This window comes from Neophocaena asiaeorientalis, unplaced genomic scaffold (genome assembly GCF_003031525.2).
Source record: "Neophocaena asiaeorientalis asiaeorientalis breed wild unplaced genomic scaffold, Neophocaena_asiaeorientalis_V1.1 scaffold119, whole genome shotgun sequence".
Classification (NCBI taxonomy): domain Eukaryota; kingdom Metazoa; phylum Chordata; class Mammalia; order Artiodactyla; family Phocoenidae; genus Neophocaena; species Neophocaena asiaeorientalis.
The window spans coordinates 1,724,794-1,751,044 of NW_020175821.1; the positions used below are offsets into that span (position 1 = coordinate 1,724,794).

The window sequence follows — 26,251 nt, forward strand, 5'->3', positions numbered from 1 at the left end:
CTTTGACTTGAAAGCCTGTGCACTTCGTCACCGTGTTATGCTCCTATCCTCAGCTGCCTATCCTAATATTGCTACCTAACCTTGAGCACCTACTAGGATTTTATGGATACTCAGATGCAGCCATATGATGAGAATATCACTATGTGCATTATAGAAGAGAAACTCGAAACTTGGAAAGTTTATGTGACTTGGTAGGGGCAGAGCCAAGGTTCAGACCAGGTCTGTTTGGTTCTAAATCCAGCTGTCTTAACCACTCTGCACCATGCCCCCTTTTAGTGGCTAGCCCAGGGATCCCCACTTCTTTCTAAACTGTCTGACAGATGATGACACTAAAACAGATTACAAGCAGACCTCCCAGCTGGTTTTACTGGAAAGATAATATCCCTGAGAGAAGCAGCTGCACAGCGACTGGGCTCTAGGCCCAGAAACAGAGGGCTCACTGCACACAGCATCGGTGTTTCTGTAGCTCTGCTCCCTCCCTCTCATCTCACACTGGAATGAAATAAATTTATTTTGTGCCAAACTAGGATTTCTTCTTTTCGGAATTGAGTAACTCAGGTCACGTGACCCCCTGCGGGGAAGTTACCCAGGGTGGGGTGTTAATTATAGAGGTGATGGGCATGTGGAAGAGGTCGTTAGAGCAACAGACCTCTGGTGTCCCCACAGATTGTCAGAAAACTTTCAACTTCAGAGTGCTGATGTAAAGGCCAAGCACTGGGTCCCAGGAAGTCAGTAGGCAGCTGTCTTCTACATTTCACTCCTTTTCTTTAACTCTAGTTCAGACTAAAAGGAACCAGCCTCCTTGAAGAAATGATTCATTCCAGATCTAGAGCAAGAAATGTACAAGATGAGCCTGAGACTTTTTGTTGTGGCCAGAAAACAAGGAAGCTATTGAAAATGAATGGGGTCATGTCAAATGATACAGGCAACTTGTAGGAGGCTCCCATTGTCTGAAGATGGGACAATTTGAACATCAAAAAGAATAATGACTGTAATAGATTAAACTATGTTGCAGTGTTTCCTACTGATCACACTGTTCATAGGGTATTATCTCAAGCTGTGATACCTAGGAGTAGAGAGAACATAGGAATACTGTTGATTCTCATTGTTCATGGTAGTTACGTTCTATAAAGTCACTGTGACTGTGAGTGCTCAATTAGTGAATATTGAGCCATTGCACCTGGAGGTAATACAGCATTAGATTCCTGGGTGTCTACCGTCAATACATAACCTTATTTTATGTGTGTTTCTGTTTAAAGACACCTTATTTAATATATATATTAATTCATTAACATTGAACTCACAGCACTATAGCTCATGCCTGAATGAAGCTTATCTAACACATGTATTTTCTCTCCAAGGCACATCACAGCCTTCTTGCACTTAGGAACACTAAATAGCACTTCAGCACTACACATTGGGGGACATTTTATTTATTTATTTATTTGCCCTCAGCCTGTTTGCTTCATTTTTTTTTTTAAACATGTTTGCTCTTTTTTTTTTTTAATTTTATTTTTGGCTGTGGTGGGTCTTTGCTGCTGTGCGTGGGCTTTCTCTAGTAGCGGTGAGCAGGAGCTACTCTTTGTTGCTGTGTGCGGGCTTCTCATTGCGGTGGCTTCTCTTGTTGTGGAGCACGGGCTCTAGGCATGCGGGCTTCAGTAGTGTGGCACGCGGTCTCAGTAGTTGTGGCCCAAGGGCTCTAGAGCGCAGGCTCAGTAGTTGTGGCATATGGACTCAGTTGTTCCGTGGCATGTGGGATCTTCCCGGACCAGGGCTTGAACCCGTGTCCCCTGCATTGGCAGGCAGATTCTTAACCATTGTGCCACCAGGGAAGTCTTCATCAGGGACATTTTAAACAGAGAAAAAACGTGGCACCAGACTATGAAAACGATACTTGGTTATAGTCTGAGAGCTGAAACTAAAAGGCAGAGGGTAACCTTGTCTGACTTCAGCTGGGAACATGCATGGAGGGAGACTCAAATTTTTCACTGCCCTACACATGTCAGCAAATGACCGACGAGGCACCATGGATATTGATTTGGGGGTTACAAATACATTTCAGTGAGTAGGTGAATTCACAAATACAGAATCCACAAGTCCTGAGGATCGACTGTATGTGGATCATAGCATTGACAACTCCAGGGTTGGAAAAATCACACCTATGGGGTAGAGTTGAGAAGTTTTATGACTATTTGATCTGAAGCAACTAAAGGAAGGATGGCATTATTCACGAATAAGGAGAATTAATATATAGAGGAAATCAGCTGACTCAATTTCACTGTCTGCTGGATCAGGGCCGGATATAATGTGCTAAAATTGTGGCCGGAAGAGTTCTGGCTAGAAATAAGGGTGAACTTTCAGACTGAGACAGTACTAACTATAGGTTAATAAAGGAGATGGGGGCATCGTTTTCCCTTCAAAACCTTAACATCAGGAAAGAAGCCCATCTACCTGGAGTGGCAAAAAGTAGTAGTTCCCAAACATTTTTCAAGCCTATGATTTATAAGGAGTTTTTTTATAGCAGCTTTGATACTGCTTTATAATATATACTCTATTCCTGGTGCTCTTGCGGGGTATAATACACTCCTAAAAGTTCTGATGGTGATTATTTAAACCTGAAGTTTGGATGAAACTGTTAAAGCAAGTGTCAGCTTCTCTTAAGCAGTATGCTTCCCAGGTGTTAGCTGAGGGCTCATGGTTCCTTGGAGATCCTGAATCCCCACATCATAGCCTCTGAGAGGTCAGACCCTCCTCCCTCCCACCACAGTTCGGCGGGTTCCGGGCAGCTTGCTTCTTTATGCTTCTGTCTTTCCCCACTCCTGTGCTTTCCACATTCTGACTTCCTGGTGTGCTGGCCCAGTTCGGCCTGTGTAAATCAAGACGCTAACTTCCGCCCTTTACTGAGAAAAGTTATATACTTGCCTCCGGCGTTTCACAAGTTCATTGGTAAAGAGGTCTTTGAGGGTCAGGTCAAGGGGAGGGATGACTCTCACCTGTGTGGTCTCCTGCCCTGTTGCTTCCCCCACCCCCCTTTGGTTTCTGTTCTAGCTCTCCTTCCTCTTGTAAGTAAATCAGCATTTATTTTTCCTTTTTTTTCCCCTAGAAAACAACCATGTCCAGCCCCCTTCCTATAACTACAAGAATCTTCCTACTTTTTCCTTATGTGTTTTCCTCTTGAAGAGAAAAGCTGACGATTCAGCCACGGTAAGGATTCACATATAAACACGTCTGGATAAATATGTATAAAATATCAAATATAATTTTGTAGTGGTAACAAGACCTAACCTGAAGAATGTAGTGATTTATTTTATTTTTTAATTTTTGTCTGGTGTAACAGCTTGGGACAAGGGAGAAGTTAGCTCTGCCTGGATGCTGGGGACTTGGGAAGGGGTAGGAGACCAGGTCAGACAGAGAGCAGCAAAGCCCAGCTGATGGGGTTGGAGTCAGGCTGCTAGGCAGCAGAGGAGAAAGAAGTGGTTTGGGAAAAGGAGTAGGAAGGGGATGGCAGGACTGTGAGTTAAGGGGGAAAGGGGTCTTATTTGTCTATTCTCAAGGTACTTTTCCCCCCTCCTATTTTAACATCCCTGAAGTTGTGATGCATGTTATATTAGAAAGCCTCCTCCAATTGCATTCAGCTGGGTGGTGGTCGTGACCTTCCGTGGATACTCTCTGATAAGATCTTAGTACCAGCATCAAAATCTTCTAGACTTGTTGAAAGATGGTTCATGATAAATTACAACTTGGGAAACTTACCTAAATTCTAGCCTTAAAAAGAGTGTAAATCAAGAGATTTCCAGGTATGGAAACTATAGGAAATAAAGTCACCTGTTCAGAATATAAAGGGGCTGCTGTCTGTCTGGGAAAGAGGTTTCCTCAGGTCTAGGTGTTGGCAGAGGGAGCTAGCTGACCCAAGGAGTGCAGGAGAGCAGGGCTGAGAGCCAGGTTAGACCAACCGGGGCAAAGCACAGTTGGATATGGGGTTGTAATAATAATAACAGGTAAGAGGGAAGGCATACACCAGAGGAATGTGGGTGAAGTTGGGACCCAGCTCCGAACTGGCAAAGGGTCAGGCTCTGAAAAGATGGAGCCATGGGGACAGGACCTGAGGGGAAGAGGCAGTTAGGCAGCCTATGGCTGGAGGCCCAGCCATTGCCGGTCAGTTATAAAGCACTGGATCTGGAGATAAAGGAAAGATGGTAAGTTCCCCCAACCCCCAAGAACCAGTGGAAACAAAGCTGAGCAGAAAGTGGCTCAGGGAAAATGCAGAATCTCAGCTATCAGCCTCAGGAGCTTAGACGGCAGAGGACGAAGGGAAAACAGATTTCCTAGGGAAAGAGCTGATGGGATAAATTGGGGGTGGCTGTCCATCAATGATGCAGTTTTGACCTCAACTCAGCTGTGAATGGGAGGCCCAAATAGGTTATAACCTCTCCTGGCAGAGCCAAGAGACACTGAGGCTGTATCCATCAAGTGCAGTTTAACCTGAAGCTGACTTAACCTGGTTCCCAAATAGGTGGACTCCTGCTTCTCTGGGGTCCAGGTTAGGGTGGGGCTGGAATGAGATGGAATTTCCTGAAAGGTGACTCTGCCTAGAGCCAGAGACAGGGGAGGCTCAGGAACACATTGCCAGTCTCTGTTGTTGGTGGCCTTAGTGAGCTGAGCTGACTCAGAGGGTTAGCACTGCACAGAATCTTCTATGCAGAATCCTTGCACAGAATCCTTGTGCCCTGCACCACAAGAGGATGCGAGTCAACTTGCCTATGGAGGGGCCCTCGCTGGGAAGGGCAGAGGCACCAAGAAGGGAGATGCTGCCTCCCAAGGGAGAATTCCCTCGTGGGCTTCTGGGTCTCCGTGGAGCGATCTGGGGGTCCTGCATTCCCAAGGGAAGGAGGGTACCAGATGCACAAGGCCTTGCAGCTGGCCCGTGTCCCATCCCTCCAAAAGCAAAAGGGATCTAGGTTGCCCCTGATTTTAAGAGTGATTGCAGAGAGTATGGAGAAATAACCTGGAATGCACAAGGCAAAGGCAGATGGGGAAAATGGGAGCATTTGCTCACCGCCTTATTCCAGAGGTTGTCATAGCCGATAACTGAGTGAGCAGCCAAGTTCCCCGACCCAGTGTGATTCTCCCTTTATGTGGTCACCTTCACCCTCGAATGATGCACTCACATTTCACAATCAAACACACATTTTGTATTTGATGGGGATGACTGGAATGGCCCAAAAGGACAGGCAGTTTCCTGCCCACGAGGGGATGGTTCATACGCATATCCTCTTGTTCAGTTGGACCGATTCACTTAGATCAGGCACGAGATACTCAAACACATTGCTTTGAGTAGTATCTTGACTGGTCTAAAGGCTGTGTATGAGAAGACTTAGAACAACAGAGCAGCTGAATGTGTAGGGGTCCAGGAGCGAGGGTGACGGAGAGATGGACAGGGAGGCCGGGGCTGGCTGGAGAAGGGCCTATAGCCCAGGTAAGGAGTTTGGACTTATCTGAAAACATGGGGGGAGGGGAGAACAGTGTCATTGAAGATATTTCATCAGGGATGCGACGTGTCCCAGTTCCCTCGCAGTAGGGCAGTGACTGGGTTGGAGAATGAAGTTCTTTCCAGTCCTCCCTTCCAAACTGAGGGCCCTCAGGACAGTCACGGGCCTGAGCATAGAGCCGGCAGGTGAGGAAAGGGGCCCTTGTGGAACACACAGGGTGAGGACAGGGTTGTTGGATATTTAAACTGGATATTTCATCTCAGGTTAAAAGGAAACACATGGCTTGGGACTTCCCTGGTGGTCCAGTGGTTAGGACTCTGCGCTTTCACTGCCGAGTGTCCAGGTCCAATCCCTGGTCAGGGAACTAAGATCCCACAAGCTGCACTGTGGCCAAAACAAAACAAAAGAAACACATGGCTCATGAATAGCACTGGGCCTCAGTTTAACCTGATGAAGCTCACGAATAGCACTGGGGCTCAGATGAAATGGTTTCCTCAGGAGGGTTTCTCTCCCTGGCCTGGGTTAGCTCTCCTTTGCCTTCTGAAGTGCCCTGAACATTGTCTCCTGAAACTCATCACTCTTGTTCAAAGCCTGTCTTGCCTTCAGGACTCTAGGCTCCAGGAGAGCAGGAAGTTTTGTTTTCCTTATTACACTGTCTCCTCAGTTGCTTGCCTGGTTTCTGGCTCTAGAAGATGTTCAATAAAGATTTCTTGAATTAAGGACAAGAGTCATGCTGGAGGTGTGATCAAAGTAGGGAGCCGCGGGAATATGACTTTCCTCACTTTCCTTTCCTGACTATTCCTGGAATAGTCACTAAAAGAAACAGGGTTTTAATCCAGGCTGTCACGCGTGCCCTGGATGTACTTCATTCTGGTGTGCCTTTATCTCCTCATTTGTGAGGTGAGGTAGATGGACTCAAATGATTGCAAGGGATTCTCCTTCTAATCCTAACATTTTGTGCATGAAAAAGTAGTCTTTGCTGCCACTCTCCTCTTTCCAGGGTTCTTTCCATTTCAGAAAGACATGGCTACTGGCAAACTTAAAAGGACATCATGATTTTAGCCCTTCAGTAAGAAAGTGAAGGAATCTTATAAAGATGCAAGATACTTAAACAGGAGGGTAGATCTGGACTACTCTCCAGGTCGGAATTTTGGAATTTGTTTGGAAATTCCAGTTTGGAATTTGTTCTGGGAAAGGAATATTTACTTTTATAGGGTGAATTAAACTGACTTCCAATGGCTTTCATAAAGAGCAAGATTTTTTTTTGAGAGAGAGAGAGAGCAGAGAGTGAGAATCAGCCCTGCCTCACCTGAGGACAGAGCCCTGCAGGGCTACTGCCAGGATCCTTCGCCCAGTGCCCCATGCACCACAGAGCTGTGCTGTGGGGAGGTGCGGAGTGGGAGGACTTCTCTGAGGGAAAAAAACCCAAGCTGCAACCATTCAGCTACTCACCGGAGGTCTCTTCCAGATGAACTGGATGGGGAACTTCTGGCTATAAAAGAGAGAGGTCTCATCCGGTGGGAACTCAGGATCCACATAAAGAACCTTCTTTTCTAGACATTTCTTGTGAAGCTGCTCAAATGTCTTCTCTTTCACCCCGATAATGGGAAAATTGCGGCTGATGATGGCTGAGTAGATGCCACTTGGGTTTCCGCCGCCGGCCTCGGTGCCCTTGCCCTGGGCTGCCTGGGGGATTGGCCCCGGAGACCTGGGCTCAGCCCCTGTCCGTGGGGCCACAGACGTGCTAATGACGGTCAGCATGACAGGCAACTTTGGAAGGAACAAGTTTTTAAAGACAACAAGATTCAGCTACCTTTAAGGAAAGGAAGCAACTGCAAAGAGGAAGTTGTAGTGATTCTGTCATTGGAGAGAAAAATGTCCGCATCCACTTCAGAGTGTAAAGCCCATCAGAAGGTCGTCCAGCTTGTGTTCACGTTAAAAACTGAGCTGTGATCCAGAAGCCATCCAGTTTTCCTGAGGAAGGATTTCTGTAGCAGTTTTTACTTAGGGGGCTCCTACCAGCAGCATACATGCCAGAGGGAGAGAAAGAAAGTGAGGGTTGTGTTTCAGTGGCCCGAAGAAGCCTGAGCCAGGAAAACCAAAAATAGACATGAAGAAAGATCATGAGTATGAGAGCAAGAGAGAGGCTAGCAGTGCAGCTAGACTGCATTCTCGAGAGAGAGAAGGACCTGGCCAGGGATGTTCCTGTGTTGCCATTAAGTTCTGGTGTTGTCAGGAAATGAAAGGGGAATATTTGAGTAAATTGAACACTGAAACTTAGCAAAGAATGGCAGATACATTCTTGAATTGGCAGTTATCCAGACTATCAAACTATTAGCCACCAAATTAATGGAAAACAATATTGAAAAAAGCTTGCAAGGGTGAATGTGAGACACTGAATTCGAGGAGAATGTTCTAGGCATTTTTGAGAACATGATTTTTACTTTTTAAAATTCTAGGATATCAGAATATTATTCAACTGGATTTGGCATCTCTTCTAGAATGTTCTGATGTCAGCGTTCAGTGAAACTGTCTGGGTGGAAAATGCCACTCAGCAGAGTCCTCAGTTGAGAAAATCCCTGTCTCTTCTTGCCCACTTGACCTAGCTATCCCTTGTCTCTCCCCACCCCCAAGATAAACACTGGGACCAAATCTTCTACAAAAAGTGCACCTGAGTACAGATTATTCAGGCGTGCCACATTAGGCATCTGAGTCAGAAGTTGGAATTGGATACTGAGCCAGGTTGGCCGTCAAGTCCTGGCATATCATACCCAAACAGTTGGCTTCAGGGCTCTTAGATGAGACCACAAGTGGCTCTGGGGAAGGAAGTTGCCTGCCTGGCCTCTGCCTTGTCTTCTACTCACGGTAGCTGCTACCCAGGCTGTCAGGAGATGGCCATATACCAAGTGTGGCTGAGTGAAGGCTAGTCCCAGACTGCAGCTCTGCCTGTTCCCATGTGCCCATCTCATCAGCCCAAGGCTAGAGGCTATGAGAGAAGGTAGGAAGTGACAGCTGAAATAGTCCCGCCAGGCTCGTGATCCCTGGGGTTGCAGCTTTGAGGAACCATCAGCTTATTGCCCCATCCCTCTAAGGAAATGCCCAAGGATCTTTATTACTACTCTTGGAGAGGCAGAATAGAGAAGGGCAGCATCTGAAGCTGACTGCCTAGGTTCAAAGTCTAGGCCTGCTGCTCATTGGCTGTGCCTGTGTAGCTTTAGGTAAGTTACTTCTTCCTTTCTTCCTATGTCTCAGTTTTCTCACCTATAAAATGGGTATAATGATAGTCATTCTGTTATTGAGTTGTTGTAAAAACTAAACAAATTGTGTACATTTAAAATAGTGGCAGGATTGTCTTAAGCACATAATAAATGTTAGAGATGAACCAAAGTTAATATTATTTTGGGTTATATCAGGTTGAATGACAGTTACTCATTGGCACAAATCAGCTTTCACCTTATGAGCATTTATTGACCATCTTCCATGTGAACAGTGCATCTGCCCAGGACCATGTGGTCACAGAGTCTCCAGTCAGAGGCGTGCCTATCTGCCTGCACTAAAAGAGCCTCTAAAAAGACTGACTTCCACCATCAAACTCACTAATGGAATGGAAAACAAAGGGGGGCAGTTTCCTTCTCCTGCCATAATATGTGCCATCATATGTTTGAGTCCCAGCTCTATACCACCTTGAAATTCACAGCACCGACCCACATTTTATTGTTTCTCTTTATTGAGCTTCCTGTTTGCCACAGGACTATAAGCTCTGTGAAGGTGGGAACTGGGTCCCCACTGCACCGTAAGGGTTAAGCACATAGAAGGTTCTTAATAAATATGTGTTGTATATCTGTTGAATGATGTTTCCCTACGTGAGAAGAAATTTCTTCCACTTCTTAGTGCTTTGCCAATGCAATCAAAGTATCTTGGCTGATCTGCCGCCGGGGGAGGAGCTGTCTCTGGCCCCCACACAGCTGACCTTCTTTTCCTCAGCTGTCTAAGCTAGCGCCATCCTTGGTAATGAAGATGGGTGTGTGATGGAGATCAGCCTCTTGTCATAGCACAATGGGAATACTGTATCAAACACACAGAGTGCAAGGTGCTATTCATTTTGCTCTACCAATTGTTGTGAATAAAACCCCCTCTCAGATTAGCAGGTCCAAACTCAAGGTTTATTCAGCTACACAGCTGTAGAAACTCATGCTATCAGCGAGAAATCCAATCTGAGCCCACAAACAAAGGCAGATGATGAGCATGTAAACAGCTGCACGTTTTCAATTCCCAGAGCCTCTTCAAGGATAAAGAACTCATTTTTATAACATACTTCAGCTAAGGTCAGACAGTATCTGCAGCTGGAATGGCTTCTGTTGCACCAACAAGGCAGTTAATGATTGCGTATCACTGTCTTCCATCAACATTTCTTTGATTCAACACTGTTGGAATTAATGCATTCACTTATAATTAGAACACCTACCACTCATTAAGTGCCTACTGTGAGCTAGCCACTTCACATAGTTGTAAAAACTTTCTTTTTTTTTTTGGCGACACTGCGCAGCATGTGGGATCTTAGTTCCCCCACCAGGGATCAAACCCGTGCCCCCTGCATTGAAAGTGCGGAGTTTTAACCACTGTACCACCAGGAAAGTCCCCTAAAAACTTTTAAAGTAATTTTAAACATACAAAAGCATTGCAAAGATAGCACAGATTTCCCGAATACCCTTCAACAGCCTCCCTTAATGTTTACACCTTACATAACCATGGTACAATGATCAAAAGTCAGAAATGAATGTTGGTAAGATACCACTAACTGAACTACAAGACATATTTTGATTTCTTCAGTGTTTCCGCTAGTGCTTTTTTTCCCCTTCTGTTACAGAATTTGATCTGCATTGCATTTGTCATATCTCCTTAGTGTCCTCCAATCTCTGACAGTTCCACAGTCTTTGTCTCTCTTGATCTTGGCACTTTTGAAGAGTACTTGTCAGATATGTTGTAGAATGTCCCTAACTTGAGTTTGTCTGATGTTTTTCACATGATTAGACTGAGATTATGGTTTGGGGGATGAATATCGCAGAGGTTATGCACCCTTCTCATCAAATCAGATCTGGGGGTACATGGCATTGATGTATTTTATTACTGGTGATATCAACCTTGAGTACTTGGCTAAGGTGGCATCTACCAGGTTTCTCCAAAGTAAAGTTACTATTTTTTTCCTTTCCATACACATGGAATACTTTTAATCTGTACACAACCCTGCACGTTTGATTAATCCCATTTTACAGCTGAGAAAACTTGAGATATCTGCTCTATTTTTACAGTTAAGTCATGGGAAACTCACAGAATTTTAGAGCTTATCTCTTTTCTTGAACAAAAGAGGAAACCAAAGCCTAGAGAGATTAAATGACATGATCAAGGTCATTCTGCCAGTTCACTACAGAACCAAACTAGACCCCAGGTCTCCTGATATCCAGTGAAGGAATAAATGCATGACTAAGACTCCAGTAATGTGCATTAGGCATAAGATCTCTGGATCCTTGCATATAAATAGTCAGGGCTTCCCTTCCCCTAGCTCTGATGGGAGTGGAATCTAACACCATCAGCCGTGCTGAAAACAACAGTCAAGAAGCAGCTGTCTGATTCTGGTTGGCCTTGCTGTGGCACTGCAGTCTTTAGCTGGTCATAAGACAGGCAGATCTGATATCAGATGCCAATGTCTCCTTTATTTCTGCTAGAATGTGAGCTATATGGCCCCCGTCGTCTGCGGTTAATATGGTAATCTGTTTCCAGTGGAGTTGCCGATGGCTTTCTATCCCCTGGACTGAGAAGTTATTTTAGTCTAGAGTACCACTCCCCCCCACCCCCACCCCCGGAATTATGCTGGGCATTCAGAGTTTGGTAGATGGAAATCTTAAAAGCAGAGTGGAATGCTTGATATTGTCATAGGAGTTCCATGACTAAGAAGGCTTTTAGGTAAGATGGTCAGTTATGAGCTAAAACCCATTAAACTGCAGACATTTATGTGTTTTGACTGTGTTTCTGCTGCCTATCACTATGATACACTGATACTGAAAACGATGTGAAAAAGTGAAGGAATTCTGCACACAGGCCAAACTCTAGAACTGCTGTCTTCCCTAGGGCTACAACAATCTGATCGGCCGGTATTAGTTAACCAGGATGTAAGGCTCAGCACAACTTTAAGGCAAACTCACGGTGACGAGCTGTGCTTTCCACTCTAGGGAGCCTTTAGGAGAATGGCCCAATCTGGGACTGGCCGTGGTCATGTTGATGTGTGGGACCAGGACCCTAGAATTCACTTAGTTCTGAAAGTGAGTTGTACCCCAGAACATAAATAGTCCTATAGGTACATTTAAATGAAAACAGCCAGGACTTCCCTGGTGGTCCAGTGGCTAAGAGTCCGTGCTCCCAATGCAGGGGACCTGGGTTCGATCCCTGGTCAGGGAACTATATCCCGCATGCTGCAACTAAGACCCGGTGCAGTCAAGTAAATAAATAAATATTGAAAGAAAAAAAAAAAGAAAGAAACTAGCCCTCTAGGGCAGGGAATGTTTTGGTACCTGGTCAAACTGGAATCTACATCCTGGGATCACTTCTGTCAGGAACTGACCACCCCAGGTCCACTATAGCCAGGATCCGCAGGATGATTTAGACCTGGGAAGAGAAGGAAGGTGACAAAACTGGCCTTCCAAATGCATGAAGGACTTTCCCTGACCACTATACAGGGCATCTGCCCTAAATAAATGCCTGCCATAAACATGTATTCCATTCTATTTCTTAGTGTGAATACCCTCCTGAAAGCTCCATGGTCAGCTCCTGCAGTCAGACAGGACCACATATAGAAGCACGTACAGCGCTGCCATAGTGTGGGTGGTGTGAGGTCAGGGGCTGCTGGCCTAGTGCTCCGAGGGTGGTATTTGTGTTCCCTGAAGCAGGGGGCTTGGTTTGGCCCGGCATTTCTCCGGTGAAGAACAGCTGATATGATGATTCTGAAGAGGTCTGCTGCATCAGAAATAAAGGTGTTTTCTTGTACTGGAGTTCATTATTTTTATTTTTATTAGAAAAAATGTTAATTGAAGTATAGTTGATTTACAATGTTGTGTTAGTTTCAGGTGTACAGCAAAGTGATTCAGATATACATATACTTTTCCAGATTCTTTCCCATTATAGGTATTTACAAGATACTGAATATCGTTTCCTGTGCTATACAGTAGGTGCTTGTTGTTTATCTATTTTATATATAGTAATGTGTATCTGTTAATCCCAGACTCCTAATTTACCTCTCCCCCACTTTCCCCTTTGGTAACCATAAGTTTGTTTTCCATGTCTGTAAGTCTGTTTCTGTTTTGTAAATTCATTTGTATCATTTTTTTTTAGATTCCACACATAAGCGATGTCGTATGATATTTGTCTTTCTCGATATGACTTACTTCACTTAGTAAGATAATCTCTAGGTCCATCCATTTGCTGCAAGTAGCATTATTTCATTCTTTAAAAATTTTTTTTATTTATATATTTTTAAATATTTATTTTGGCTGTGTCGGGTCTTACTTGCGGCATGCAGGATCTTTGTTACAGCATGTGCACTCTTTAGTTGCAGCATGAATGTGGGATCTAGTTCACCGACCAGGGATTGAACCCAGGCCCCTTGCATTGGGAGCAAGTGAGTCTTACCCACTGGACCACCAGGGAAGTCCCATTATTTCATTCTTTTTATGGCTGAGTAATATTCCATTGTATGTGTATACCACATCTTTTACCCATTCATCTGTTGATTGACACTTAGGTTACTTCCATGTCTTGGCTATTGTGAATAGTGCTGCTATGAACATAGGGGTGCATGTATCTTTTTGAATTACAGTCTTCTCTGGATATATACCCAGGAATGGGATTGCAAGATCATATGGTAATTCCATTTTTAGTTTTTTTAAGAAACCTCCATACTGTTCTACATAGTGGCTTGGAGTTCATTCTTAACTCCATTTGTTTCATCCTATTTTACATGCTACAGCTTATAAACCTTTACAACAATAGAAAGCAAACATTTTAAAGCTATTAGATACTAGGAAGATATGGCCCAGCATCTTTGTTTTTAAAACTTTTTGTTTTGAAATAGTTTAAAACTTAACAGGAAAGTTGAAAATATAGTGTAAGGAATTCCTGTATACCCTTCATGCAGATTCTTCAGTTATAACATTTTAATACATTTTGCCAATTTTCTCTGTCTCTCTCTTTTTCTCATACATACATAAATTATTTTCTGAGCCATTTGAGAGTAAGTCAGAGCTATGCTACTTTAATAGTTCCGTATGTATTTCCTAAAAATAAGGAAATTCTTCTATGTAATCATAGTACAATTCTCAAAATTAGGAAAATTACCATGTAATCAAAAGATCCTATTCAAGTTTTGCCAACTGTCCCAGTAATGTCCCTTATAGTTCCAGGATGGAACCCAGGATCATACATTTGTTGTCATGTCTCTTTAGTCCCCCTTTAATCTGGAACAGCTCCTCAGACCTGTTTTTCACGGCCTTCACATTTTGAGCAGTATAGGATGTGCCTCAATTCTGTTTTTTTTAAAAAATATTAATTAATTAATTTGGCTGCGCCAAGTCTTAGTTGCGGCACGCGGGATCTTCGTTGCTGCCTGCGGGATCTTTGTTGCGGTGTGTGAACTCTTAGTTGCAGCATGTGGGATCTACTTCCCCGACCAGGGATCAAACCCAGGCCCCCTGCATTGGGAGCGTGGAGTCTCAGTCACTGGACCATCAGGGAAGTCCCCAGCTTTGGTCTGTTTATTATAAACTTACATAAATGAAATCACTCTGTAAACATTTTATCAGATACTTCTATGTTGATATATATACATTGTTACTTTAATGGTTGCATAATATTCTACTGTATGAAAGGGCTATATTTAACCAATCCCCTGATAAAGGACATTTAGTTTATTTCTAGTTTTCCATAGTATAAACCACATTACAATTAGTAGCTCTGAGCAATTTATCTGGTTTATCTGAAGTGGAATTTCTGGGTTAAAGCAAATTTAAAATTTTGATGCTATTGCCAGATTGCCATCCAGAAAGATTATACTTAGCATAATTCCACCAATGATGCACGAAAATGCCTATTCCCCACACCAGCATTAGCACTGGACATTTTCATCTTAATCTTGGCCAATCATGGACACACCCATTTCTCTGAATATTAACAATGCTGAGCGTATTTCATGCTTATTTTGCCTATTTCAATTTCTTTTATGAATTACCTTTGCCCATATTTCTTTTGAGCAGTTTCTAACGTTTAAACTGATTTGTCAACTCATTCCTTGGCATTTAAGTCTTAAAGGAAAGACACATTATATATTCATTTTAGAGCTTTATTTGAATCTTTGTTAAAATGATTCTAAGTTCTTACATAAAATCCAGTTTCCTGAGAAAACATATCGAGAATTAGCCGCAACAAGGTAACTCAACACTGTAGGCCAACTTGGCCCCGCTTAGCTCTCTGGTCCTGAGCTTCAGATATAGGAGGGGGGTAAAGTGTGAGAAGCAATAAGAGCAGATAACATTTAAGAACACCCAGGATGTATTTCTCTCCATTCAATGTATCTAGTTAAACCTTTCAGGATAGTTCTGGGTCAAGACAGAGCAGTTCCTCACTAACCTACTCTAAAGTTCTTATTTCATTCTTTCCTCCAAAAATATTTTAAATGGATGAATAATAGACACATAATAAATGTTGAACTGAAGATAGGTCTTAAATATTCAGCCTTAAGTGCTGTTAAAAACCATCATTTATATTAGGTAAGAGCATTCAGTTTTCAGTTTAAGTCTTATTGTAGCTTGGCAAGGGAAACTTGAAGCTGGGAAATCGGACTTCAGCTAATGGAGGCTTCTTCCTTTCTCCTTAATTGCAAAACTTACAGAAATAGGAGCAAAGAATCTATATATGTCTATGTGTGCTTATATATGGTGCAAAGCTCAAATCTCAACTGATACAATCAAATGTGTCCATGAGGAAATGTGTAATGTTTACTATATCTGGAGGGAAGAGTTCTAGGTCAGAAGAGTAAATTAGAAACAAATACATTCAATTCTCAATTTTAAATAAATCAAATCCATCAGTCAACCAATTACAGCCAACCATTACTAAAAGCCAAGTATAATTGTGCTCTGGCAGATATAAGACAAATATAACATGATCTTGAGTAACATACAATCTAGTAAGGGAACAAGACAGACAAACCTGAAACACTGAGGCACCATCCCTGAGAATGCTAAGCAGAATGCATATTATAAGTGGGGCAGCGTTTCAGAGAAGGGCAAAATCACTGCTCATAGAAAAGGGGAGTTGAGGGTGTTAGGGTAGTTAGAAAGGCTCTGTGGGGAAGTGGGATTTGAGTTGGGCCTGGATGGATGGTAGGATTTGCATAGGTGGAGGGCAGACCGTGGATATTGGGACCCAGGGAACAGAGGCATAGAGGTGGCAGTTGGCAAGCTGCTGAGTGGAAGAAGCCTGATAAGCAAATGTGCATGTTGAGCAGTGCCGAGGACATGTGACTGCCCCAGCAGATGCTGCGGCCGCAGGGCGTCCCTGGGGAGCATCCTGGGGAACTGGCATGGTGTAGTGTTCTAGCCCACGCCACACTGTACTAGAGTCTGAGGCAAAAGTAAAACGCAGTACTATCGATCCTGTCATTATTTAAAATTTTGATATTTTGTTCATCATGGATTTTTTTTTTTGCTGTTAATTTTGTCTTTTTTTTTTTTTTTGCGGCAGGTGGGCCTCTCACTGTTGTGGCCTCTCCCATTGCACAGCACAGGCTCCGGACGCGCAGGCTCAGCGGCCATGGCTCACGGGCCCAGCCACTCTGTGGCATGTGGGATCTTCCCAGACCGGGGCATGAACCCACGTCCCCTACATCGGCAGGCGGACTCTCAACCACTACTCCACCAGGGAAGCCCTGCTGTTAATTTTGATTTTTAAAAATATTGCATTAAAATATTATTTATTTTGATTACTGTGATTTGGGGCATCCCCTTAAATTTTGTGCCCCAGGCAAGTGCCTTACTTGCCTCCCCCTCATCCCGGCCCTGTGTTCTATTTCTGAAGTTTGAGGGTGGGGACATGGGTAATTATTTTATTATTTTAAATTACAGCTTACTCATATTACAAATAAGCTTTTGTTAGTGGACAGTATTTAATAAAAAAATTAATATCAAGAAATTAGAATTTTAAGGAGATTAATGTGGAACTTTGGACCCCAAAAAACATGACAGGGAAAAGAGCCCTTTGTGTTCCTGAGTCAGTCTCTAGGGTAGAGTAACTCCCTGTTGCTGCAGTGAGTACACTCCAAGCAGAAAAGGTTGTCTTGTCCAGGTCTAAGTGGGTAAAAGATAACTGGGGTGGGGGGGCACCAGAAGCTGCTGTCCACTTGGAGATAGGCCTTGAGCAGCTCAGCTGCTGGAGCCCGAGTGGCTCTGCCACATGGACTGAGACAAGCTTCCACAAGGTGGGTGGGCTTGGCCCACTTCTCACATAAAACAAACCCATCCAGCTGTGCTCAAAGAGAAACTGCCCACTGGGCCAGAGTGCATACCACAGGTCATGGCCCAAGGAGCAATGCGAGATCTGTGAACGCTATAAATGTCTCTGGGCCACTTGCATGTAGGAGGAGAGGGCGTGTGTGACACAAAGAGTATTATTAGCACATCTAAAAATGTAACATCTGAAAAATCTGAAAGCTATTGTTCGTTAGGAAACTGGTGACTTATGAAAGATGACTTTGAGCCAGAGAAGTCAATAGCATGCAGCACAAATCGCAAAAAAAGGCCGGCGGAAAGGCAGAAAGGTGCAGCTCCTCCCATCACTTGTCACCAGGTGCACTGCTCTGTCACTGGATTTGGACCTTCCAGTCAGCACCAATGTTCAGTGAGAACTTCTCCAGGTTCAGGGTGGATGTTTTGGCACAATATGTAAAAGCCACAGGCTGAGCTTTACCATCTAGATATCAAAATTGTAAAAGGGAAAGTTTGATGAACATCTAGGAGAGAAAATTTGAATTTAAAATGTTTCTGACTCTGTTATAAAACCTTATGCCCCATATAGGAGAATCCAAATTAATAGTACTTGTACCCATGGACTTCCATGAAATTTTAAAACATGAAACACTCCACTGTTTTGAGTGCAAGACTGATTGAAAACAAACTAAGGAACAAAGTGATTTGTCCAACAAATTCAGTAGGTAAAAAAGGATATATCCTATCCCGTGTCCTTTAAGAAACTCCATAAACTCCATGAGCAGGATTCCCCAGGACTTCAGATATCTACAGTTTAAAAAAAATATTCAGAGAAACTACAATATTATTTCAAGTCCCAAATAATTTCCTTTAGGAAAATATTAACTGCTTACAATGAGCAGAAAGACCAGTTGATGAAGAGAAGCAGAATGGCCTCACACCCTCTAGATACTAGTATATTTGACTCCTGCCAGAAAGAGCAGAGTCCACTTGGCTAAGGAAATTTTGTCAGTTTTAGACTAATCATCTCTTCACTGCAGATACTTCTATGTTTACAAAAACAAATGGCCTGTTTCCTCACCAGGTGAGTGGCTGGTCACAGAAGATGGCTGCTTCTTGAGGCCTAGGACCAAGATCTGCTCCACCACACACTTGCTGGGATAATGACCCCTCTTGTCAGCACAACTGGAATAGATATAACAAATGCCATTAGGAGAAGGAGAGGCATAGGGGTTTGGACTGGTTACCAGGTCACCATCCCGAGCCTTGTGAGTTCCCCTCCCATCTTTCTCTGTGGAGGCATGAAACATATAGTGGTCACATTTACTAGGATGAAGAGATGGAAAAAGATGACCCTATGTGCTGAGGACAAGCTAACCAGTAGTCTCCCTCTAACAAGCCATTTGGAGAGGCATCACTTAAGGATACTGAAGTCCCAAATGTTACTTGGATGCTACAATCAAATTGTAAGAAATCAGATACTTAATGAATGGCTGAAGAGATGAATAAATTGGATTAATGGGAATTTATACTGAATTCTTTTTTATTTTTCAGAGAGGGAAGGAAAGGAAGACAGAGACAATAAGGAAGGGATGTTCATGAAGTGGTTGAAAAATACTCCTGGCAGGCTCCAGACCAAGATGGCAACATAAAAGGCCTCTGAATTTCCCTCCTTCCACAGATGCACTGAATATAAAGCTACACATGGAGCAATTCCCTTTGAGAGAAATCTGGAAACTAGCTGAGTGACTCCTATACATTGGGTGACTGAGAAAATACCCACATCAAAACAAGTAGGAGGGACTTTCCTGGTGGTCCAGTGGGTAAGACTCCATGCTCCCAATGCAGGTGGCCCAGGATCGATCCCTGGCCAGGGAACTAGATCCCACATGCATGCTGCAACTAAGAAGTCAGAATGCCACAATTAAGACCCGGCACAGCCAAAATAAGCAATAAATAAATAAAAATAAGTTAAAAACAAAAAACCCAAAACAAGCAAACAAACAAAACAAGTAGGAGAGCAGAAGCAAGAAGAACTACAATTCTGCAGCCTGTGGAACAAAAACCGCATTCACAGAAAGATAGACAAAAATGAAAAGGCAGAGGACTATGTACCAGATGAAGGAACAAGATAAAACCCCAGAAAACCAGCTACATTAAGTGGAGATAGGCAACCTTCCAGAAAAAGAATTCAGAATAATGATAGTGAAGATGATCCAGGACCTCGGAAAAAGAATGGAGGCAAAGATCGAGAAGATGCAAGAAATGTTTAACAAAGGCCTAGAAGAATTAAAGAACAAACACCTAGAAAAATTAAAGAACAAACAAACAGAGATGAACAATACAATAACTGAAATGAAAAATACACTAGAAAGAATCAATAGCAGAATAACTGAGGCCAAAGAACAGGTAAGTGACCTGGAAGACAGAATGGTGGAATTCACTGCCATGGAACAGAATAAAGAAAAAAGAATGAAAAGAAATGAAGACAGCCTAAGAGACCTCTGGGACAACATTAAATGCACCAACATTTACATTATAGTGGACCCAGAAGGAGAAGAGAAAGGACCTGAGAAATTATTTGAAGAAATTATAGTCGAAAACTTCCCTAACATGGGAAAGGAAACAGCCACCCAAGTCCAGGAAGTGCAGAGAATCCCAGGCAGGATAAACCCAAGGAAAAACACTCCAAGACACATAGTAATCAAATTGACAAAAGTTAAAGACAAAGAAAAGTTATTAAAAGCAACAAGGGAAAAATGACAAATAACATACAAGGGGACTCCCATAAGGTTAACAACTGATTTCCCAGCAGAAACTCTACATGCCAGAAGGGAGTGGCATGATATATTTAAAGTGATGAAAGGGAATAAACTACAACCAAGATTATTCTACCCGGCAAGGATCTCATTCAGATTCAACAGAGAAATCAAAAGATTTACAGAAAAGCAAAAGCTAAGAGAATTCAGCACCACCAAACCAGCTTTACAACAAATGCTAAAGGAACTTCTCTAGGCAGGAAACACAAATGCTAAAGGAACTTTACAACAATAAATGTGAAAGGAACAAATGCTAAAGAAACTTCTCTAAGTGGGAAACACAAGAGAAGAAAAGGACCTACAAAAACAAACCCAAAACAATTAAGAAAATGGTAATAGGAACATACATATCGGTAATTACCTTAAATGTGAATGGATTAAAGGCTCCAACCAAAAGACACAGGCTTGCTGAATGGATACAAAAACAAGACCCATATATATGCTGTCTACAAGAGACCAACTTCAGACTTAGGGATACATACAGACTGAAAGTGAGGGGATGGAAAAACATATTCCATGCAAATGGAAATCAAAAGAAAGCTGGAGTAGCAATACTCATATCAGATAAAATAGACTTTAAAATAATGTTACAAGAGACAAGGAAGGACACTACATAATGATCAAGGGATCAATCCAAGAAGAAGATATAGGAATTATAAATATATATGCACCCCACACAGGAGTACCTCAGTACATAAGGCAGATGCTAATAGCTGTAAAAGAGGAAATCGACAGTAACACAATAATAGTGGGGGACTTTTAACACCTCACTTACCCAATGGACATACCATCCAGATGGAAAATTAATAAGGAAACCCAAGCTTTAAATGACACAATAGACCAGATAGATTTAATTGATATTTATAGGACATTCCGTCCAAAAACAGATTACACTTTCTTCTCAAGTGCACACAGAACATTCTCCAGGATAGATCACATCTTGGGTCACAAATCAAGCATTGGTAAATTTAAGAAAATTGAAATCATATCAGGCATCTTTGACAACCACAATGCTATGAGATTAGAAGTTAATACAGGGAAAAAATGTAAAAAACACAAACACATGGAGGCTAAACAACACGTTACTAAATAACCAAGAGATCTCTGAAAAAATCAAACAGGAAATCAAAAAATACCTAGAGACAAATGACAATGAAAACACGATGATCCAAAACCTATGGGATGCAGCAAAAGCAGTTCTAAGAGGGAAGTTTATAGCAATACAATCCTACCTCAAGAAACAATAAAAATCTCAAATAAACAATATAACCTTACACCTATAGGAACTAGAGAAAGAAAAACAAACAAAACCCAAAGTTAGTCTAAGGAAAAAAATCATAAAGATCAGAGCAGAAATAAATGAAACAGAAACAAAGAAAACAGTAGCAAAGATCAATAAAACTAAAAGCTGGTTCTTTGAGAAGATAAAATTGATAAACCTTTAGCCAGATTCATCAAGAAAAAGAGGGAGAGGACTCAAATCAATAAAATTAGAAATGAAAAAGGAGAAGTTACAACGGACACTGCAGAAATACAAAGCATCATAAAAGACTACTACAAGCAACTCTATGCCAATAAAATGGAAAACCTGGAGGAAATGGACAAATTCTTAGAAAGGTATAACCTACCAAGACTGAACCGGGAAGAAATAGAAACTATGAACAGACCAATCACAAGTAATGAAATTGAAACTGTGATTAAAACTCTTCCAACAAACAAAAGTCCAGGACCAGATGGCTTCACAGGTGAATTCTACCAAACATTTAGAGAAGAGCTAACACCCATCCTTCTCAAACTCTTCCAAAAAACTGCAGAGGAAGGAATACTCCCAAACTCATTCTACGAGGCCTCCGTCACCCTGATACCAAAACCAGACAGATATACTACAAAAAAATTAAATTACAGACGAATATCACTGATGAATATAGATGCAAAAATCCTCAAGAAAATACTAGCAAACAGAATCCAACAACACATTTAAAGGATCATACACCATGATCAAGTGGGATTTATTCCAGGGATGCAAGGATTCTTCAATATATGCAAATCAACCGATGTGATACACCACATTCACAAACTGAAGAATAAAAACCATATGATCATCTCAATAGATGGAGAAAAAGCTTTTGACAAAATTCAACACCCATTTTTAATAAAAACTCTCCAGAAAGTTGGCATAGAGGGAAGCTACCTCAACATAAGAAAGGCCATCTATGAAAAAAAAAAAAAAAGTAGGAAAGGCTGAGACACACTCTCCATATAACCCCCACCCCTGGCATAGTCCCATAAAATTTGGAAGGAATCCCCAACTCCTGGCTTGGAGTTTGGAGAAGGGTTTGGACCACAGTTCTAGTGTCCCTCCTTTCAAGGCTCCCACCTGAGGGATGGCCGTAAAATCACCTAGCTCTGATAGCCAAGAGGCTTAATGATAGCAAATAAAGAAGTAGTTGTTAATAGGCAGTGTGGCTATCCCCCCAGGGCTCAGTGCAGAGGGAGCAGGCAAAAACATCCATCTCACAGGTTCTCCCTGGAAGGGATTTGACTGCATACTTTCCCAGCTACTGCCTGAGTGTTCTAATCAGCCTGCAACTAGGTGCTGACTAAAATCTGCCCCTTTGGGACACGGATGGGTCTCAGCACATCCTCAACAACTGTGAGTCACTAAGAACAAAGATGGCAGCTTGGATAATCACAAAGGTGTGAGAAACAACAAGGAGCTCAGGCCCAGCTGATCGAGGAGGTTCATCTCCTACATGAGACCAGTCTGTCAAGACTGGAAGAGGTGGCTGTCTTATCTAATGTGAGAAACCAACACAAAGAGTCAAGGAAAATGAAACAGGAGAATATGTTCCAAACAAAAGAACACGATTAATCTACAGAAACCGACCTCAACAAAATGGAGATAAGTTATTTACCTGATAGAAAGTTCAAACTAGTGGTCATAACGATGCTCACCAAGGTCAGAGAGCAATGCATGAACAAAGTGAGAATTTCAACGAAGACAGAAAATATTAAAACGTACCAAACAAAATATAGACCTGAAGAATACAAGAAGTGAACTGAAAAATTCAATAAATACTGCATGGTGTCATTTATATATGGAATGTAAAAAAAATTTCAAAAAAGGAAAGTTGAACTCATAGAAAAAGAGTAGAATGGGGGTTGCTAGGGGCTGGGGGTTGGGGGAAGTAGAGAGAGGCTGGTAAAAGAGTACAAACTTTCAGCTATAAGATGAATAAGGTTTGATAATCTAATGTATAACACGGTAAATATAGTTGATAATACTGTATTGCATAACTGAAATTTGCCAAGAGAGTAGAACTTAAATGTTCTCATCAAAAGGGGAAAAAAAGGGTTAAACATGTGAGGTGATGGATGTGTTAATTAACTTGATGATGGGAATACTTTCACAATGTGTACATATATCAAATCATCACATTGTATACTTTAAATATATTACAATTGTATTTTTATACTAGTATATTTTATTAAAATTTTATTTCTAAATTATACCTCAATGACCTAGAGATTATCATACTGAGTGCAGTGAGTCACAGAAGGAGAAATATCATATGATATCCCTTATATGCAGAATCTAAAAAGAAATGATACAAATGAACTTATTTACAAAACAGAGTAAGACTCACAGACTTAGAGAATGAATTTACGGTTACTGGCGGGGAGGGATAGTTAGGCAGTTTGAGATCGACATGTACACACTGCCATATTTAAAATGGATAAGCAACAAGGACATACTGTATAGCACAGGGAACTCTGCTCCGTGTTATGTGGCAGCCTAGATGGGACGGGAGTTTGGGGGAGAATGGATACATGTGTATGTATGGCTGAGTTGCTTTGCTGTGCACCTGAAACTATCACAGCATTGTTAACCAGCTATTCTCCAATATAAAATAAAGAGTTAAAAAAATTATACCTTAATGAACCTGGGGGGGGAAAAATGAAGAATACTCCACAAGTGGCCTTCATCATTAATTTCTTAAAATAGCAGCTCTGCATTTGAGGATAGCATAATTTAAGAAAGCACACAGCTCTTTTAGCTGCCATTACCTGTTGATCAAAACACCTGAGGCGAATGAAAACTTCCTGTGCAAGAATTGCTTCTGGTGGAGGTATTGGAATGAATGACCATCATCGAGATAGAATTCACCCACAGCAGAACCCTGGAGAGTGAATCACGGATAGAGAATGTGCTTATGTAATAGCTTTCTAGGAAAAGACTGTCGCCTCCCTAAACGAAATAATAGATTTTAAAATCTATGAAAAATTACGTTGAACAACTGCTTAATATTCAAGCTGTACAAAGCAGTCATACAATATATACACTTACTACACATTTGTGAAATAATATGAATAAACAAGTCACACAAGAGGAGGACAAAGAGTTAGGCCTTGTTGAAAGAGATTTAAACTATGAAGTATGGTCAGCGGCATAGGTGGCTTCCCCCAAAATACTATCCTAGAAGGTGACAACAGGTCAAGAAAAGTTCATAGAATGGAAATGAAATTAAAAGAAAAATTTGGTATACAACATATGAGATCAACTATCTTTAGAAGACCCTCCATTTAGAGAACGGTATCTAGTTCCTACTGTCTTTTAGTAGGAGGACCACTTTTGCATGTCAGATAATGTCACAGCACTCCGTATGGCAGTTCACTGTTATTAACAATGTTTCATGTGCTATGGACCTCGAGTTTCTTGTAATTATTCCATGGCCTCACATGAGCCCGAGGTCCATAGTTTGACCCAAGAAAACATGCTTAAATGAAACGGATTGAAAAGAAAGATGTAAGAAAAAGAAAGCTTAATTATTTTATAATATTTGCTTAAGGGAATTCCCTGGTGGTGCAGTGGTTGAGAGTCCGCCTGCCGATGCAGGGGACACGGGTTCGTGCCCCAGTATTTTCACAGATGGCTAGGAGAGGAATCTGTTATAGGCCTCCTTTGGCTCAAAAGATCTCCTCAAAAGGTCAGATCAACTCTGGATCTTTCCAGGTTTTACCCAAGGAGATTGTAATTGTTTGAGCCATCTGATGAGCATAGAAGTCATTGAATGAGACTGTGTCCCTGGAATGTTGCATAGACACAGGACCCTTTTACAGGAGACTGAGATTCAGGGCTAATCCATATGGCAGGCTGCCTATGGCTCAATGAGCTTTCAGTCCAGTGGTAATCAATGTCAAGCTGCAGAGCACCAAGGGTCATAGTGCCCTAGAGGAAATTTCTATTATTTCTAGTTCTAAGAGTACCCTTAAGGATAATTCCAGGAAAGTCAGACAAGAAATGATTCAAAACTTTGATTTCTACATAAACTTCAGAAGCACCTATCCCGTAGATGGGGTTTACCACTTTTACATAGTGTCACATACTCAAAGGCTACAACTATAAAGAGATAGAGTAGTAACAAACAAGATGTGTAAAAGTAACATTTTTCAAATACCTTAGTGCTTAGGGCCACCCGAAGTCCATATGGGGAATCAGTCATGCAGCCCGTGGATCTTCCTATAGTTGTCTTTATTGGTACCACACTTCCACCTCGTTGAAACACTGGTATCTATAACAGAGCAACACTCTCAGAGAAGGAGGATTCATATAAGGCAATTTCAAAGTAGACTTTTAAAATATTTCATTGTACAAGACTCACGTTTGTTACAAGTATAGACTCAAAGGCAAAATAAATTTGTGAACACAGAAATGGCAAATATGGGGGCCCTGGCATTAAAAGGAAAAGAGTTCAAACACTAAAAATGGTTCATTTTTAAATTATTAGGGAAACTTCTCACCCTTCATCAATTTATTATCTGTTCTGACTATCATATAAGTAGCCTTTCCTGTTTTGTATTTTTAATTTTCCTGTCAATATAACAAACAAGTTTATTTCTAGGACCCTGCTAAAGAGGGAATTTGTCTGTCTGTATGAGCAGGCCCAGATGTACATATGTATGTCTTTATAAAAGATGGTAGGGACTTCCCTGGTGGTCCAGTGGTTAAGAATCTGCCTTCCAATGCAGGGGACGCAGGTTTGATCCCTGGTCAGGGAACTAAGATCCCACATGCTGCAGGGCAACTAAAGCCTGCAAGCCACAACTACTGAGCCCATGCGCCACAACTAGAGAAGCCCACGGGCAGCAATGAAGAGCCCACACGCAGCAACGACAAATCCCATGTGCTGCAACTAAGACCTGACTAAGCCGGAAAAAAAAAAAAGATGGTAGTTTCTTGGTTTGGGAAAGATGACTGTTGTCCTTACTTCAGCCTATACCCTTCTTGCTCCTGTTTCCCTGATCACCAGGATGACTGACTCAATTCTGAGGGTAAAACTGTGAAACTTTTGCTATAGAAGCCACCAAGGGCACTTGAAGTGACTCTGACAACAGGGTTGTAGGCATGGCCCCT

General features: G+C 42.0%; 2 protein-coding genes across 11 annotated transcripts in view; both read right to left on the reverse strand.

Annotated features, from left to right (window-relative positions):
• CAPN3 (calpain 3) overlaps window positions 1-7,491 on the reverse strand; it is a 48,433-nt gene extending 40,942 nt beyond the window's left edge. For all 4 annotated transcript variants that reach the window (XM_024732429.1, XM_024732433.1, XM_024732431.1 and 1 more), the window contains exon 1: window positions 6,942-7,491. In XM_024732429.1, the coding sequence (XP_024588197.1) occupies window positions 6,942-7,250 (309 nt within the window). In that variant the 5' untranslated portion in view covers window positions 7,251-7,491. The remainder of the gene's footprint in view (window positions 1-6,941) is intronic.
• A 4,564-nt stretch (window positions 7,492-12,055) lies between these two features.
• The window catches only part of GANC (glucosidase alpha, neutral C), a 76,794-nt gene continuing 62,598 nt past the window's right edge, over window positions 12,056-26,251 (reverse strand). For 4 of the 7 annotated variants that reach the window (XM_024732557.1, XM_024732558.1, XM_024732556.1 and 1 more), the window contains 4 exons: window positions 25,296-25,409; window positions 23,905-24,017; window positions 18,099-18,202; window positions 16,429-17,501 (listed from right to left, as the gene is read on the reverse strand). In XM_024732557.1, coding sequence (XP_024588325.1) covers window positions 17,392-17,501; window positions 18,099-18,202; window positions 23,905-24,017; window positions 25,296-25,409 — 441 coding nt within the window. In that variant the 3' untranslated portion in view covers window positions 16,429-17,391. Of the gene's footprint in view, window positions 12,150-16,428; window positions 17,502-18,098; window positions 18,203-23,904; window positions 24,018-25,295; window positions 25,410-26,251 lie in introns of those variants that run through there. The other 3 variants (XM_024732559.1, XR_003001432.1, XR_003001431.1) reach the window with 3 other exon arrangements.